The sequence below is a fragment of the Carcharodon carcharias genome, chromosome 10 (assembly GCF_017639515.1).
Source record: "Carcharodon carcharias isolate sCarCar2 chromosome 10, sCarCar2.pri, whole genome shotgun sequence".
Taxonomy (NCBI): domain Eukaryota; kingdom Metazoa; phylum Chordata; class Chondrichthyes; order Lamniformes; family Lamnidae; genus Carcharodon; species Carcharodon carcharias.
The window spans coordinates 11,617,046-11,631,089 of NC_054476.1; the positions used below are offsets into that span (position 1 = coordinate 11,617,046).

At 41.4% G+C, this 14,044-nt stretch overlaps 1 protein-coding gene across 9 annotated transcripts in view; it reads left to right on the forward strand.

The window, feature by feature from the left end:
• bbox1 (butyrobetaine (gamma), 2-oxoglutarate dioxygenase (gamma-butyrobetaine hydroxylase) 1) overlaps nt 1–14,044 on the forward strand; it is a 274,469-nt gene that overhangs the window by 205,409 nt on the left and 55,016 nt on the right. For all 9 annotated transcript variants that reach the window (XM_041196843.1, XM_041196840.1, XM_041196838.1 and 6 more), the window contains exon 5: nt 6,318–6,423. In XM_041196843.1, the coding sequence (XP_041052777.1) occupies nt 6,318–6,423 (106 nt within the window). The remainder of the gene's footprint in view (nt 1–6,317; nt 6,424–14,044) is intronic.

Consider the following 14,044-nt stretch of genomic DNA (forward strand, 5'->3'; position numbering starts at 1 on the left):
AAAATGGGTTCTAGGGACGCGTCATTGAATCAGGGTCGGGGGGCTGCAGTCTTGTCTTTTGGGGCCATGTCTTCTGTGCCGCAGTCCTGGGCTGGAAGCACTGAGAGGTGTGTGCGTGTCTGTACTTTTAACGTGGCACCCAGCACGTGGAAGTGGCGAGATGACGGCCTGGCAGGCAAATTGGAAGAAGTGAATGTATAAGGTGGTGGATGTTTTGCCAATCAAGCAGGCTGCTTTTTCCTGGATAGTGTCGAAAATGGCGTGTTTGCTGGGAATGCACGATTAATGAGGTGAGATTGGGACGATATGGCATGAAAAGCTGCAATTGCGGCTGGCAGGTAAAATATTCATTTTCCTGCTCGCTAGCACACTTAGTGCAAATCTAGGATGATTTTGCCCTCTGTTTTTATTTCAGATCTCCAGCATTTTGCTTTTATTTTAGGTCCTGGGGATTTGTCAGTCTTTAGTGCCATTATTTTTTCTAATACTGTTTTCGAACTTCAGTAGATTCCATTCTTTGAATAATTACTAGTTTCCCTGGAATGTTGGTTTATATTATCCTCTTGCTCAATTGTGAAGAGTGATAAAGTTGTTCATCAACAAGTCTGAAATTGCATATTTTCATTTGCAGTAGCAGCCACAATATCTTCCACTACTCTTTTCCTTCCAATGCAATTATAAAACCTTTTTCTGTTCATCTCAATTTCCTGCTTTTTCTGATTTACAAAATCAACCTTAGAAGGAATTCCTCAGCCAAGTGTCCTAGGCCCAAACATCTTCAGGTGCTTCATCAATGATCTTCCCTCCGTCATAAGATCAGAAGTGGGGATACTCGTGATGATTGCAATGTTCCACACTACTCGCGACTCCTCACATACTGAAGCAGTCTATGTCCATATGCAGCAAGACCTGAACAACATTCAGGATTGGGACGATAAGTGGCAAGTAACATTCGCGCCACACAAGTACCAGATGATGAACATCGCCAACAGGAGAGAATATAACCATCTCCCCTTGACATTCAATGGCATTATCATCGCTCAATACCCCTCTATCAACATCCTTGGATACAATTGACCAGAAACTGAACTGGACTAGCCATATAAATACTGTAGCCACAAGAGCAGGTTAGAGGCAAAGAATTCTGCAGCAACTAACTCACCTGACTCCTGAAAGCCTGGCCACCATATACAAGGGTCAAGTCAGCACTGTGATGGAATACTCTTTACCTGTCTGGATGAGTGCAGCTTCAACAACACTCAAGAAGCTCGACACTATCCAGGACAAAGTAGCCCGCTTGATTGGCACTACATCCACCAGCTTATACATTCACTTCCTCCATCAACAGCACACAGTGGCAGCAGTGTCTACAAGATACACTGCAGCAATTCTCCAAGGCTCCTTCAACAGCACCTTCCAAACCCACAAACTCTACCGCCTAGAAAGGTAAGAGCAGCATATGCATGGAAACACCACCACCTACAAGTTCCCCTCCAAGCCACACCACCATCCTGACTTGGAACTACCTCGCCATTCCTTCACTGTCGCTGGGTCAAAATCCTGGAACTCCTTCCCTAACAGGACTGTGGGTGTACTTGTACCACATAGACTGCAGCCGTTCAAGAAGGTGGCTCACCACCACCTTCTCAAGGACAATTAGGGATGGGCAATGAATGCTGGCCTAGCCAACGATGCCCACATCCCATGAAATAATAAGAAAAATCTTTAAAATACCGGAGTAACGGGTGTGCAGGATTTGTGCAGTGAAGATTTGTGTTGTGGCAATCTATGTGGGTTTTAATTTTTGAAGTGGGGGTGAGGTCAGCTGGGCAAAGTTAGATAAGTTCAGCTTCAAATTAATAAAGTAAAAGGCTAGAGTTTCAAAAGCCATGAGGGGGAGGTAGAGATGGAGGTAATATTCTAGAGATGGGAGAAAGGTATCTGGGTTTAGGGGCAAAACTTCAGCTCAATATCGAGCAGTATGCCAAGATTTCATACTAACAACAAAAACAACTTGCACTTATATTAACACTCTTAACATCATTAATCCTCCCAAGGAACATTAGGAAACAAAATTTGACACTGAGTCACATAAGGAGGTATTCACACAGATAACAAAAATTTGGCCAAAGAGGTAGGTTTGAAGGATATCTTAAATGAGCAGAGAAGGATAGAGTGGTTCAGGGAGGAATTCCAGAATTTAGGGCCTAGGAAGCTGAAAACATGACCACCAATGGTGGAGCAATTAAAACAGGCAATGTGCAAGAGGCTGGAATTGGAGGAGCACAGAGATCATGCAGAGCTGTAGGGCTGGAGGAGGTTACAGAGATAGGGAGGGGTGAGGCCATAAAGGGATTTGGGAACAAGGATGAGAATTTTAAAATCAAGACCTTGCTGAACAAGGAGCCAACTTGGACACTTGGAAAATAATGATATGGCTAGGCAGAGTCAACATGGATTTATGAAAGGGAAAACTGTTGAAGTTTTTTGAGGATGTTACTGGCAGCATAGATCAAGGAGAACCAGTGGATGTGGTGTATTTGGATTTTCAGAAGGCTTTTGATAAGGTACCACACAGGAGGTTAGTAAATAAAATTACAGCTCACGGAATTGGGGGTAATATACTGGTATGGATTGAGAATTCGTTAACAGACAGAAAACAGAAAGTATGAGTAAACGGGTCATTCTCAGGATGGCAGGCTTTTCCTAGTTGGGAGTGCAACAGAAGTTCACCAAACTAACCCCTGGGATTGCAGGATTGTCTTAAGAAATAGATTGAGGAAACTCTAGAGTTCTCTAGAGTTTTGAAGAATGAGAGGTGATCCCATTTGAACTTACAAAATTCTTACAGAGTGTAACAGGATAGATGTAGATAGATGTTTCCCCTGGCTGGTGAGTCTAGAATCAGAGGACACAGTCTCAAAGTAAGGGGCAGGCCATTTAAGACTGAAATGAGGAGGAATTTCTTCACTCGGAGGGTGATGAATCTTTGGAATTCTCCACCCAAGAGGGTTGTAGAAGCGCACTCATTGAGTATGTTCAACAAAGAAATCACTAGATTTCTGGGGACTAATAATATCAATGGATATGGAGCTAGCGCAGGAAAGTGGCTTTAGGTAGATGATCAGCCATGATCTGGTTGAATGGCAGAGCTGACTTGATGGGCTGATTGGCCTATGCTCCTATGTTCCAGTGCAAATCATAACCTTAGATTGAAGAAAGTGAACCATTTTTTAAAGTCAAGTTTTCATGTAAGGCTGGCTCTCAAATAAATTCTCAGGTGTTCTGAGAACTACACTGCTTTAAAATATCTCATTAGTAAGAAATCTAGAAATCGAAAAATAAGTTCATCAATGCTGTTGATTTGACCATTCTTTTATATTGCCATTGCTCAGGTTCTGTCCCATTCATTCGGTACATCAACTCGTGCTTCCACGTAGTCTTATTCACTGCTAGCTCCTTAAGCCAATGAACTGTATATGCTGGGAAATGCATTGAAGGAACCAAAAAAATGTACATATCTGGGAAATGTCTGATTTCTGGTAATGAGGCAGCTTACATTGGCCCAGTTTCATTGATTCAGGTTTAGCCGATGAAGCATAAAGTTGTACAGAATCAACTTCAAAGTTATTTACTTTTTGATTAAGTGTTGGCCTATTACGAACTATGCTAACAGAAGTTATAGTCCTGAAATTAAACTCTTTGCTTTTCACCTTACAGTTATAGTTCCGTAGCGCCCTCTGTTGAGCCTAGTTAAAAATGTATAGATTAGCAACTGGAAAGAGAGCAGGTAAGCAAGAAGAAAAATGAAAATAGGTAGTACTTTTAATTAAACACTTTAGATTTCCTTGAATTACACACATTTATGGAAAAGGTAAATACAGACCAGCATGAAAACACCAGGCCATGGAATATTAAATAGTGGGGCAGAATTAACCGTAGTTCTATTTTAATATGTGAGAAGTGGTATAAATACAAGTTATTTTTCATGTTATAGTGGCTGTTGAATGAATGGCACTGGCTGTTTGTTAGATTTGCCCATTTATAACCTTTTGCATTGGAAGGGTGGAATTTAATGAGGACTGTGGATGGGCCTGACATCTGCCACCAAAACTGATGGCACCCCTGCTGACCAGATCTCTGGGAACCCTGAGGGAGTTAAGTCATGGATTGGCAGCGGGAACCATGCACCAGGACCCCTGGCTTCGTGTGGGACATTTAATTCCAGGACTGCCCCCAGTAGGGTGGAAATTCCTCCCCTGAGAACTGCCAGCGAATCAGAGGCCAGCAGCTCTCGATTACCGGTAGTGTTAACGGGAATGGTGGCTGCCACCATTAATATCTTCTCAAGATATTAATCGGGTCCCTTGATCAGGCACTGAATGCCTTTGAAAGCAGAGACTATACCACCAGCCACCACCACCACCACGCCCCCCCCCCCACCCCGCCCCCAAACATGCACTAGGTCACAGGCAAACCTAACAGCTTTGCTTTAATTGCCCAGCTAAGGGCTTCAATTGACATCTGGGCAGGAAGGCCATCCTGGAGCCGTCCCCGCACCTGGCTTAATTGGGTAGAGGCAGGGAGGGGGCAGGTTCTCAACCCCACACCATCTTGCCCAATCAAATGGCAGCCACCCCTCCTCCATACTTGCCCCGGCGGAATCATTAAATTCCGTCTGAAGTTTCTGCAAGTTTGAGATCCAAATAGCATGGCGTCCTGTACATAGCATCTGGGACCTGTGTGAATGGAGCAGGCAACTGTGTGTCCTCTTAAGCAAAAAAAAAGATAAAGAATTGCTAATGAACAGTCAAAACTAGGATGCATTAGAATAGTGAAACCAATGTCAACTTGAAACAGAAAGCAAAATAAAGAGGGAAAGATTGGTTTGAGAGAGAGGAAAATTAAAAGAAAATGTTTTAAAAAATGTAATTTAACATTTTTAAATCTCCCAACATTAATTAAAGTCTGAAACAATGAGGATCCATACTTGTAAACGTTAATTTTCAGCGCCACAGCGGCAGTTGGAAGTAATTAAGACTTATTATACCATTACAAAGGTTGCTTAGACTGAAATGGACAATGTCTAACATTCGTTGGCAAGTTTAGTCCATTTCTACCATGAAGAAATTTCATGCTGTTCAGCATATTTGAATGGAGAGCCAGGTAGTGAGCCAAACTCTTCATCCATCTTGGATAGCAATTTTCAGATTTTCGTGCTTATCAGAACATCTGCGCTCGTGATGTTGCTGTCCAATTTATGCATAAATAAAAATGAATGCTGATCGTATCACTTATTTTTACAGTAAATTCTGGCCCAATATTTTTGTTAACAACTTCAAAAATTATAAACTTCAGTAGTGTTGAAAAATTGCAAAACTATTAATTAAACAAATAGGCACCTAGTCCTAAATGACGTGGTCTCCTTTTCAATAATACCTGGGCCCAGGAGTATGTAGTTATGGGGCAGAATATTGAGGTCGGAGACGGGAAGGCGGGGCCCCCTCGCCAATGCGTAAAATCACACAGGGTGATGTTGGGTGGAACTCCTGACGTCACCCCACATCATTTTAATTTTCAGGTCGGCGGGGGCGCAGCCGAATCAGTGTGCCCACTGACCTGTCAACGGCCAATTGAGGCCATTTAAAAAGTAATTGAACTCGTTAAAAGACCTGCCGGGCGGGCTTCAGGTAAAGCATGAAACCTCATCCACGGGCAGGATGAGGTTTCCATGTATGTTTTTAAAAATTTAATAAAAGTTTAATTAAAAGTGATGGACATGTCCCAACTCATGTGACAGTGTCAGGGAAATTTTACTTTTCTATATTTAACATTTTTGAATTTGGCACCGATCTCCCTGAGGCAGCACTTAGCCTCAGGGAGATGAGTGTGCTCTTGGCTTGGGGAATCCTCCCCCTACCCGCACAGGGAGCACATAGCGCTTCTTGGTGGACATCATGCTGGGTGTGCTTTAATTGGCCCGCCCACGTTAAATGGTGGTGCGCCCCCGATTGGGGGCGCCGATCTGAGGTGTGCCCACTCCTGACCTTCCCTTCTGAGGGAGGGAAAATTCTGCCCATGAATTCATATGCTATTGATGGAAATACATTAATTTATGAAGATGATTGTTGGCATTATTAAATGCACTTTAACAGTTTACACAATACCAATGTATTTCTACATATTCGGAATATAGTATACAATTTTAATCTTATTGATTTTGACCAAATTAAGTAACACCATATTTCAGAGAGTTAATTTCGCAAGAACATGTTATGGCTAAACTTCATTTTATCTGCCTGTCTTCTTTTTAAAAGGCTTACCTGGCAAGTGGAAGATAAGATTGATGCTAACAATGTAGCATACACAAGTGGGAAACTGAGCCTGCATACTGACTACCCAGCACTGCACCATCCCCCTGGGGTAAGACTGCTTGCTGTTGCTTAATAACCATTGAACTACTTTTTACAACAATTAATGAGAAAATAAAATAAAAAGCAAAGAGAAATATATGATCAGTTGGATACAAGTCCACGTTTTGTTTTATAGGAAACATGGATCCTCTCTGACACAAAGATCATAATTTTTAGAAATAACCAAGGTTCAGTCATCTTTGTAACAATGCACTGAGATACTGGGCATTTCTTTTAAGCCTTAAGTGCTCTTAGAGAAGAGAGGAAGAGAGTTGTTACAGGAGTGCAGGGACAGTCTGGTATTTTCACTGGCAAGTAACAATGTTGTACAGCAAAGCAGGTACAACAATGATTAGAAGTTAAGTGATTGTGATCGTTTAAGAGAGTGATGTAACATTATCCTTCACCTCTGAGGACCGAAGGCCATATTTGAAGAGATTTTATTTGACTATGCTGTCTCAGATACATTAAATATAAACACGGAGAAAATTGTTAAACTCTTGGAAGCTAGCAGGAACACAGATGAAAATTTCAGTCCTGCGGCTGATAAATATCCAGGAAGACAGGCCAAAATATTTGGATTTGCACCTCAGGTAATATGGAAGATAAGACTACTTCGTAAAAATTATTGGAGAATTCTTTGCATATTAACCCATTTCAACTCAGCCAATTTTCTATTTTTTTAAATTTTCAGTGATGAGAAAAGTCATTGAAATTTAGGCAATTTACTTGATCCTCAGGAAACTGTAATCCCTTCACTGGCTCTCATACATATGTCAGCTGTGGCTCTGTTGGTTGCATACTCAACTGAGTCAGAAGGTTGTGAGTTTAAGTCCCACCCCAAGGATTTAAGCACAAACACAAGGCTGACACTCCAGTGTACTACTGAGGAAATGCTGCACTATCAGACGTGCCATCTTTTAGATGAGATGTTAAATTGATGTCCCTATGTCAGTAATATCAGATCTCTAAGGTGACGTAAAAAAACCCACAGAACAGTTCTGAAGAAGAACATGGGAGTTATTGTTCATGTCCTGGCCAGTATTTATCCTTCAGTCAACATTACTAAAAGGTCATTATCACAATGCAAATGGTGGGAGCTTGTAATGCACGAATTGGCTGCCATGTTTCCTACATTACAGTAATGACTACACTTCAAGAGTACTTCATTGGCTTTGGAATATCCTGAAGCACAAAAATCTTTCTTCAGTCTTTCTAATTAGATTACAGAACAACAGCAGTGTAAAAGGAGAGAAAGAGAAGGGAAAAAAAAGAGAAATATTGATTGCTGAGAAGCTGTTTTTAAATCAATTGCAAAAAAATGATCAATTAGACATTCTAACACATTTTTTGGCAAACGGCAAGTTTTTTTCAAATATTCAGTTAAATGCAATTTTTTGTCTTCCATCATATTGTGGTATCATTATTCAATATGTTTCAATTCCTGTGATGGACACTTTTGAGCTAAAGTTTGGCTATCAAAGGGTGGATTGAAGAAGACCTGAATTTACAATATTGATCAAAGTAGCTTCAACAACACTCATCTATTTAATTCAAAGAACCCTTCTGTGTATTAGCAATGCCCTTTCAAACCTTGTGATTTAATACATCTGCTATCACAGCAAAAATCAGTTTTATTATTTTAATAAAATGGCATTGTGGTTCTGGGAGATGAAGGACTACGCACCTAATCCCTGACAGTCTAATGTGGGACTTTGTTACATGTTTTCCCAGATGGTCCTATGACTGCTGATGATCAAATGTGCTAATTCAATGGATTTGATAGGGGGGAGAATGGGAAAGAAAGAAAGTTAAAATATTTGTGTTTCTTGTTATATAATGTTGTCTACTGGGAATATGCGATGGCTGGAATCCCCAAAGACTGTAGCAGAGAGTGCTTGTTACCTATTGAAACATATGTGCTGGTCTTGATTTCTCTACGTTTTTGTTGTAGTGAGATATTTGGGGTATAGCCAAAAAGCACATCATAATGAAAGTTGTGCTGAAGCTCTCTAGAAAACAGGTCGAAGTTTTTTCTAGCACACATTTATGCAAATCAGTCAAAAGGCTATGTAGAGGTTCCTATTTTTTCCCTACTCAGGAATGAATCAAAAGAAACAAGACATGTGAGTTTCACTGCCAGGACCAGCATTTATTGTCTACCCCTAATTTCCCATAAGCAGGTGGTGCTGATCTACCTTCTTGAACCGCTGCAGTCCATGCGGTGAAGCTACTCACACAGTGCTGTTAGGTAGTTATGTGGCTTAAAGAGGAGCATGGAAGTGATGGTGTTTCTTTGCATCAGTTGCCCCCGTCTCTCTAGGTGGCAGATATTGCAGAGCGTTTTGGGGATGCTGTCAAAGAAGCCTTGGTGAGCTGCTGTACTGGATTTTGTAGATGGTACACACTGCAGCATTGTTTGCGCTGGTGTTGGAAGCAGTGAATCTTTAAGAGGGTGGATGGGATGCCGAACAAGCGGGCTATTTTGTCCTGGATTTGTATTGAGCTTCTTGAATTGTTGGAGTTTCACTCATTCAGACAAGTGGAAGCATTCCACCACATTCCTGACTTGTGCCTTTCAGTGATGGAAATGTTTTAGGGAGTCCAGGGGGTGAATCACTCATTGCATAATTCCCAACCGCTGACCAGTTCTCATAGCCATAGTATTTATATGGCTGACCCAGTTAAATGTTTGGCAGTGGTAAGCCCTAGGACATTGATTGTGAGGGATTTGGCTATGGTAATGCCATTGAATGTCGACAGGAGATGGTCACTGTCTGCAACTTGTGCAGCATGAATGATACCTGCTATCTACCTGCCCATTCCTGGATGTTGCCCTGGTCTTGCTCATGGGCTGCTTCGTTACCTGAAGAATTACAGACGTGAGGGATGTTAATTTAAACCGCACTAATTTCTTCTCTTACCACCTGTCCATAAACAGTAAGGTGTTTTTGATTTGCTTCCCCCTTTATCAGCAGTGGAGTATTTCCCAACTCCTCAGTTTTGGTGTGATCTAATTTTCTATTAATAACCTAACAGCAAACTCGATATAGGATGAACTGAAAGGGTTAGTTTATTTGCACACACTCAAGCGTGGAAGGAGGGTAGCAATGTTGCCTCCTTTGCACTCATACAGTAAAAAAGGATAGATAAAAGAACGATTTACACTATAGCGAGCACAGAGAAAAGAAATATTGTTTCACGTGGGCCCAGAGTCCAGAATCAAAGTCCAATGGTCTATTCCTTCATTGAGGCTGGGATGTTGAAAACTGATGCTGTATAATTCACTTTTTCTGGTGGTGTTGACTTTGCATGATGAGATGGGCATGCGGAGATGAATCAGTCTTGCAGGTGATGGTACAGAATCCCCAGTGGTAGCAGTATGGATGGAGGCCAGGTACTCAGCATGGGCAGAACCCCTTTCTGTGCTGCAGCTAGTTAGATGGTAAAATGACAGATGATTAGACTCCAGTAGGCCAACCTGGGTTATGAAATGCAAATGGCCTTTGTATAGCTCTCTTTGAATTTGGTCTGTGCAGCCTACAAAGTGTCACCAATGTCTCTTCAGAGATAACAAGGTGTAAGTTTTGTTGAAACTGCCAGACGGCTCCTTTTGTTCAGGGGTCATAGATAGACATAGATTCAACCACTTTAAAAGGCCTTCGTCCAGTTTTTAAAATTTTATGGATAGCCATAAAGATATCTACATCTATTTTATTAAACAATATACAGAGTGAGGTCTTAGTCCCCTCACAAACTGAATCTTCAAGAGCTTAACACTGAATACTGTGCAATCAATGATTATCACCACTTCTGCCCTCATTGTTTCATAGTTTGCCATTGTGAGATTTGAACTTTTGATACTCTTTCGAGTACAAACCTGTTTCCATCTGTTTCAGATGAAGTTACATGTTTCACAGTTTGCCATTGTGAGATTTGAACTCTTGATCTCAGGGTTATAAACCCAGTACCATAACCACTTGGCTATTTAGGCCAAGCCCACTTCTGCCCTCATGATGGAGGGAAGGTCATTGATGAAGCAGGTGAAGATGGTTAGACCTAGGACAATTAACGAGAACTCCTGCAGCAATGTCCTGAGACAGATGATTGGCCTCCAACAAACAGAACCATCTTCCTTTGTGTTAGGAATGACTCCAACCTGTGGAGGGTTCCAGCTTATTCCCATTGACTTCAGTTTTCTGAGGGCTGCCAGATGCCACACTCAATCAAATGCTGTCTTGATGTCAAGGGCACTCGCTCTCACCTCACCTCTGGAATAGAGTCCTTTTGTCCATGTTTGGACCAAGGCTCTGATAAGGTCTGGAGCTGAGTGACCCTGGCAGAACCCATATTGAGTAAGGGGTGCTTGACAGCGTTATCAATGACACCTTCCATCACTATACCGATGACTGACACTAGATTGATGCAGCTGTAATTGGCCGAATTGGATTTGTCCTGCTTTTCTTGGAGAGAAAGCTTGTAGATAATTTCCACTTTGTCAGGTAGATGCCAATGCTGTGGCTGTACTGGAACATCTAGACTAGAGGCACGAGCAGATCTGGAGCATTTGTCTTTAGCATTCCAGCCAGGATGTTGCCAGACTTAATGTCGCACAGGACAGAATAGATAGATTTTATCTCATTCATACAATATTCATTGCTTCTTTTAAACTGTGTGAAATCATAGTGCTGATAATCTGCTAAAAAATTTCAGTACGTTTTCTAAAACCCTTTGTCTACTGCCCTTTGTTTCCCTTTTATATAGAAACCATTGATAAAAGAAAACTAATGTGCTTGCAGGTGGTCTTGTGATGTAGTGGTAACACCCCTACCTCTAGGGCAGAAGATGTAGGTTCAAGTCCCACTTCAGGACTTGATGGCTATGGAAGATGCATTCATAATATGGCCAAACAGGTTGATTATCAGCATGTAAATCCTTCCAAAATGCCTGATGGCAGGTGATAAGAGCGGGAGAGTTTTGGTCAGCCATACTGCAGAAGGCAACAGCAAACCACTGCAGTACTTTGCCAAGCATAATCATGGACCAATCTGATGGAGTCTGTGGTGGCCAATGTTGTGTTAGGACATGGTACCTTAAGGAGGAGGAGGAATATGCTTGCAAGTATACAAAAATGTACCTGGATGCCTTTTGAAATGTGAAGTTAGTAATGCTATGTTTGTATTAAAGACAACACTCCTACCAGAGTTTAATGCTATCTGGTTCTAGTATTCGGGTTTTCACTTTGTTCTTTGTTGTTTTTGGTTGTTTCAAACAGATGCCTCAGTAAATTGTACATAGCAGTTTTCAGGTTCAGAGGGCACCCCAAATTATTTCAAAGCTAATGATGTACCTTTGATGTGTAGTCACCATTGTTATGTAGGCAAATATAGCAGTTTTATACACAGCTTCAGTCCTGCAAACAGCAATGAGGTAAATGATCAATTTTAGAATTACTGACTAACATACTGAGAGAACTTTACTCTTGTTAGAATAGTATCATAGGATCGTTTATATCCACCCGAGAAGTCAGATAGGGCCTCAGTTTATCATTTCATCTTAAACAGCACCTTAAACAGTGCAACACTCCCCTGTACTGTTCTGAAGCATCAGCCAAGTTGCTAACTCATGCTAACTCAAGGCTCTTAGAGCACCACTATAGAGCCAAAGCCAACAGTTGGAAGTGGGAGCAAATGAGATATCATTTAGGTTAGGCTTATAGAATCTCCACATGCATTTGTCAAATTGCCAATTTTTCTGGTGCCTGTGGAACAATGCAGTGGAATGGCTTAATGCATGTAGAGTTTTCTTCGTCTATAGCAAGAATCTTGACTGCACAGGAGTATCATCATGTCTTGGGTTCAACAGACCTTGGTTCTCCATAGTTGATGCTTATCTTTTGCAAGACTGTAATGGATTCTGCTTCTACTTTAGTTGTCATCTTTCAACGTGGAATCAATTCCATTTTTATTGAGACAGGCCATTGGCTTGACCCGATCCCCTACCAGGAAGGCTGTTGCCTTTAGCCTGACTTCTGTCATGCAACTTGTTTGGCTATGTTGTGATGAATATCTAGTTCATGGTTCATATTAATATTTTTGGGGTAATGTTTAGTTCTGGGAAGATTAAAGTTTAACTGCAGAAAATGGGATAAATGCAACTAAAGCAGCTTGGAGTCTATTACACTTAAAAGATTAGGGTCATGTTGACTTAAGCTGCTAACAGCTAGAAAGATAAGAGCCATAAAAAAGCAGGTGGGCTTACTTAGTTGAAGAGCTGGAGACATGACGTCTACATTTCTTGCAAAGAAATGCAGTCCAGAGAGATGTTTGGTTTTGGGAGTAAGAACTAAATTAGTTTAAAAGCATTCAGTGAACCCTGAAAGGCTACATCATCATGGAAATGGGTGAAGCCTAAGAAGGTTCTCTGGTTTCAATTTTTCTGAGTGTTCTCAGCAGAGGAAGAGCCTACATACTGAAAAGGTTAGCAGGTTCCAGGCAGTTAAGGCTCAGAAAAGCCGTGGGAGCCATTCTGTGATACCGAGGGTTGCAATCTGTGTCCATATGCAGCAAGACCTGGACAGTATTCAGGCTTGGGATAATGTGGAGTAACATTCATGCCATACAAGTGCAGGCAATGACCATCTCCAACAAGAGAGAATCTAACCATCTCCCTTTGACATTCATGGTATTACCATTACTGAATCCCCCACCACCAACGTCCTGGGGGTTACCATTGATCAAACACTGAACTGGATCGGCCATATAAGTACTTTGACTACAAGGTCAGAGGCTGGGAATTCCGTGGAGAGTAACTCACTCCCCAAACTCTGTCTACCATCTACAAAGTACAAGTAAGGAGTGTCATAAGTACTCTCCATTTGCCTGGATGAGTGCAGTTCCAATAATACTCAAGAAACTCAACACCATCCAGGACAAAGCGGCCCCCGTTTGTGCTAAGAATTACACTGACAACCAATTTAATATTATCAATCAGGCTCATGATGTGGCTCACTTACATGTGCTAGAAGCTAATACACACACAGGGACCTATCCTTTGCAGACAGAAAGAGCGTTGCGCCTTTTCATCTAACAAACGCTTGAGAGTCAGCCATTCCCTGGTTCATTCCCTGTGGCAATGCCTTGACCAATCAGAATTGACTTGCCTGGTTTGAACTTAAACAAAAGCTTGGCAGTTAACTGGTGCACCCTCCATGGCAACTGTTCTACCAATCAGAGTCCACTTGCCAACCAATCAGCACTCCCTTCTCATACAGTATAAATTGTTGTTCCCTTTACAATGGGTATTCTTGTGAATCTGTCCTGATGAGTGTAAGGTGAAAAGCCTAGACAGAATGTGTCATTTTTTTCAGCAAAACCAACATTTATTTTGTTGGTTTAAAACCATGGAATCTTGTGGCTTTATTCCCTTAGTGGTTAACTGGGACTTCAAACTTTGTCTACTTTAAACAAACAGTCACTGTTTCCTAAGCAGATGTTACAATGTAAAACTCCCCCAATTCTCACTGGTAATACTCTTCTTGGCAATATTGTAAACCTCTTTTTTTAATCTAATACTATCCATAACCTCTTCAAATAGTCGTAGTTGGCTCTTTTTAATGAAATATTTCTGCA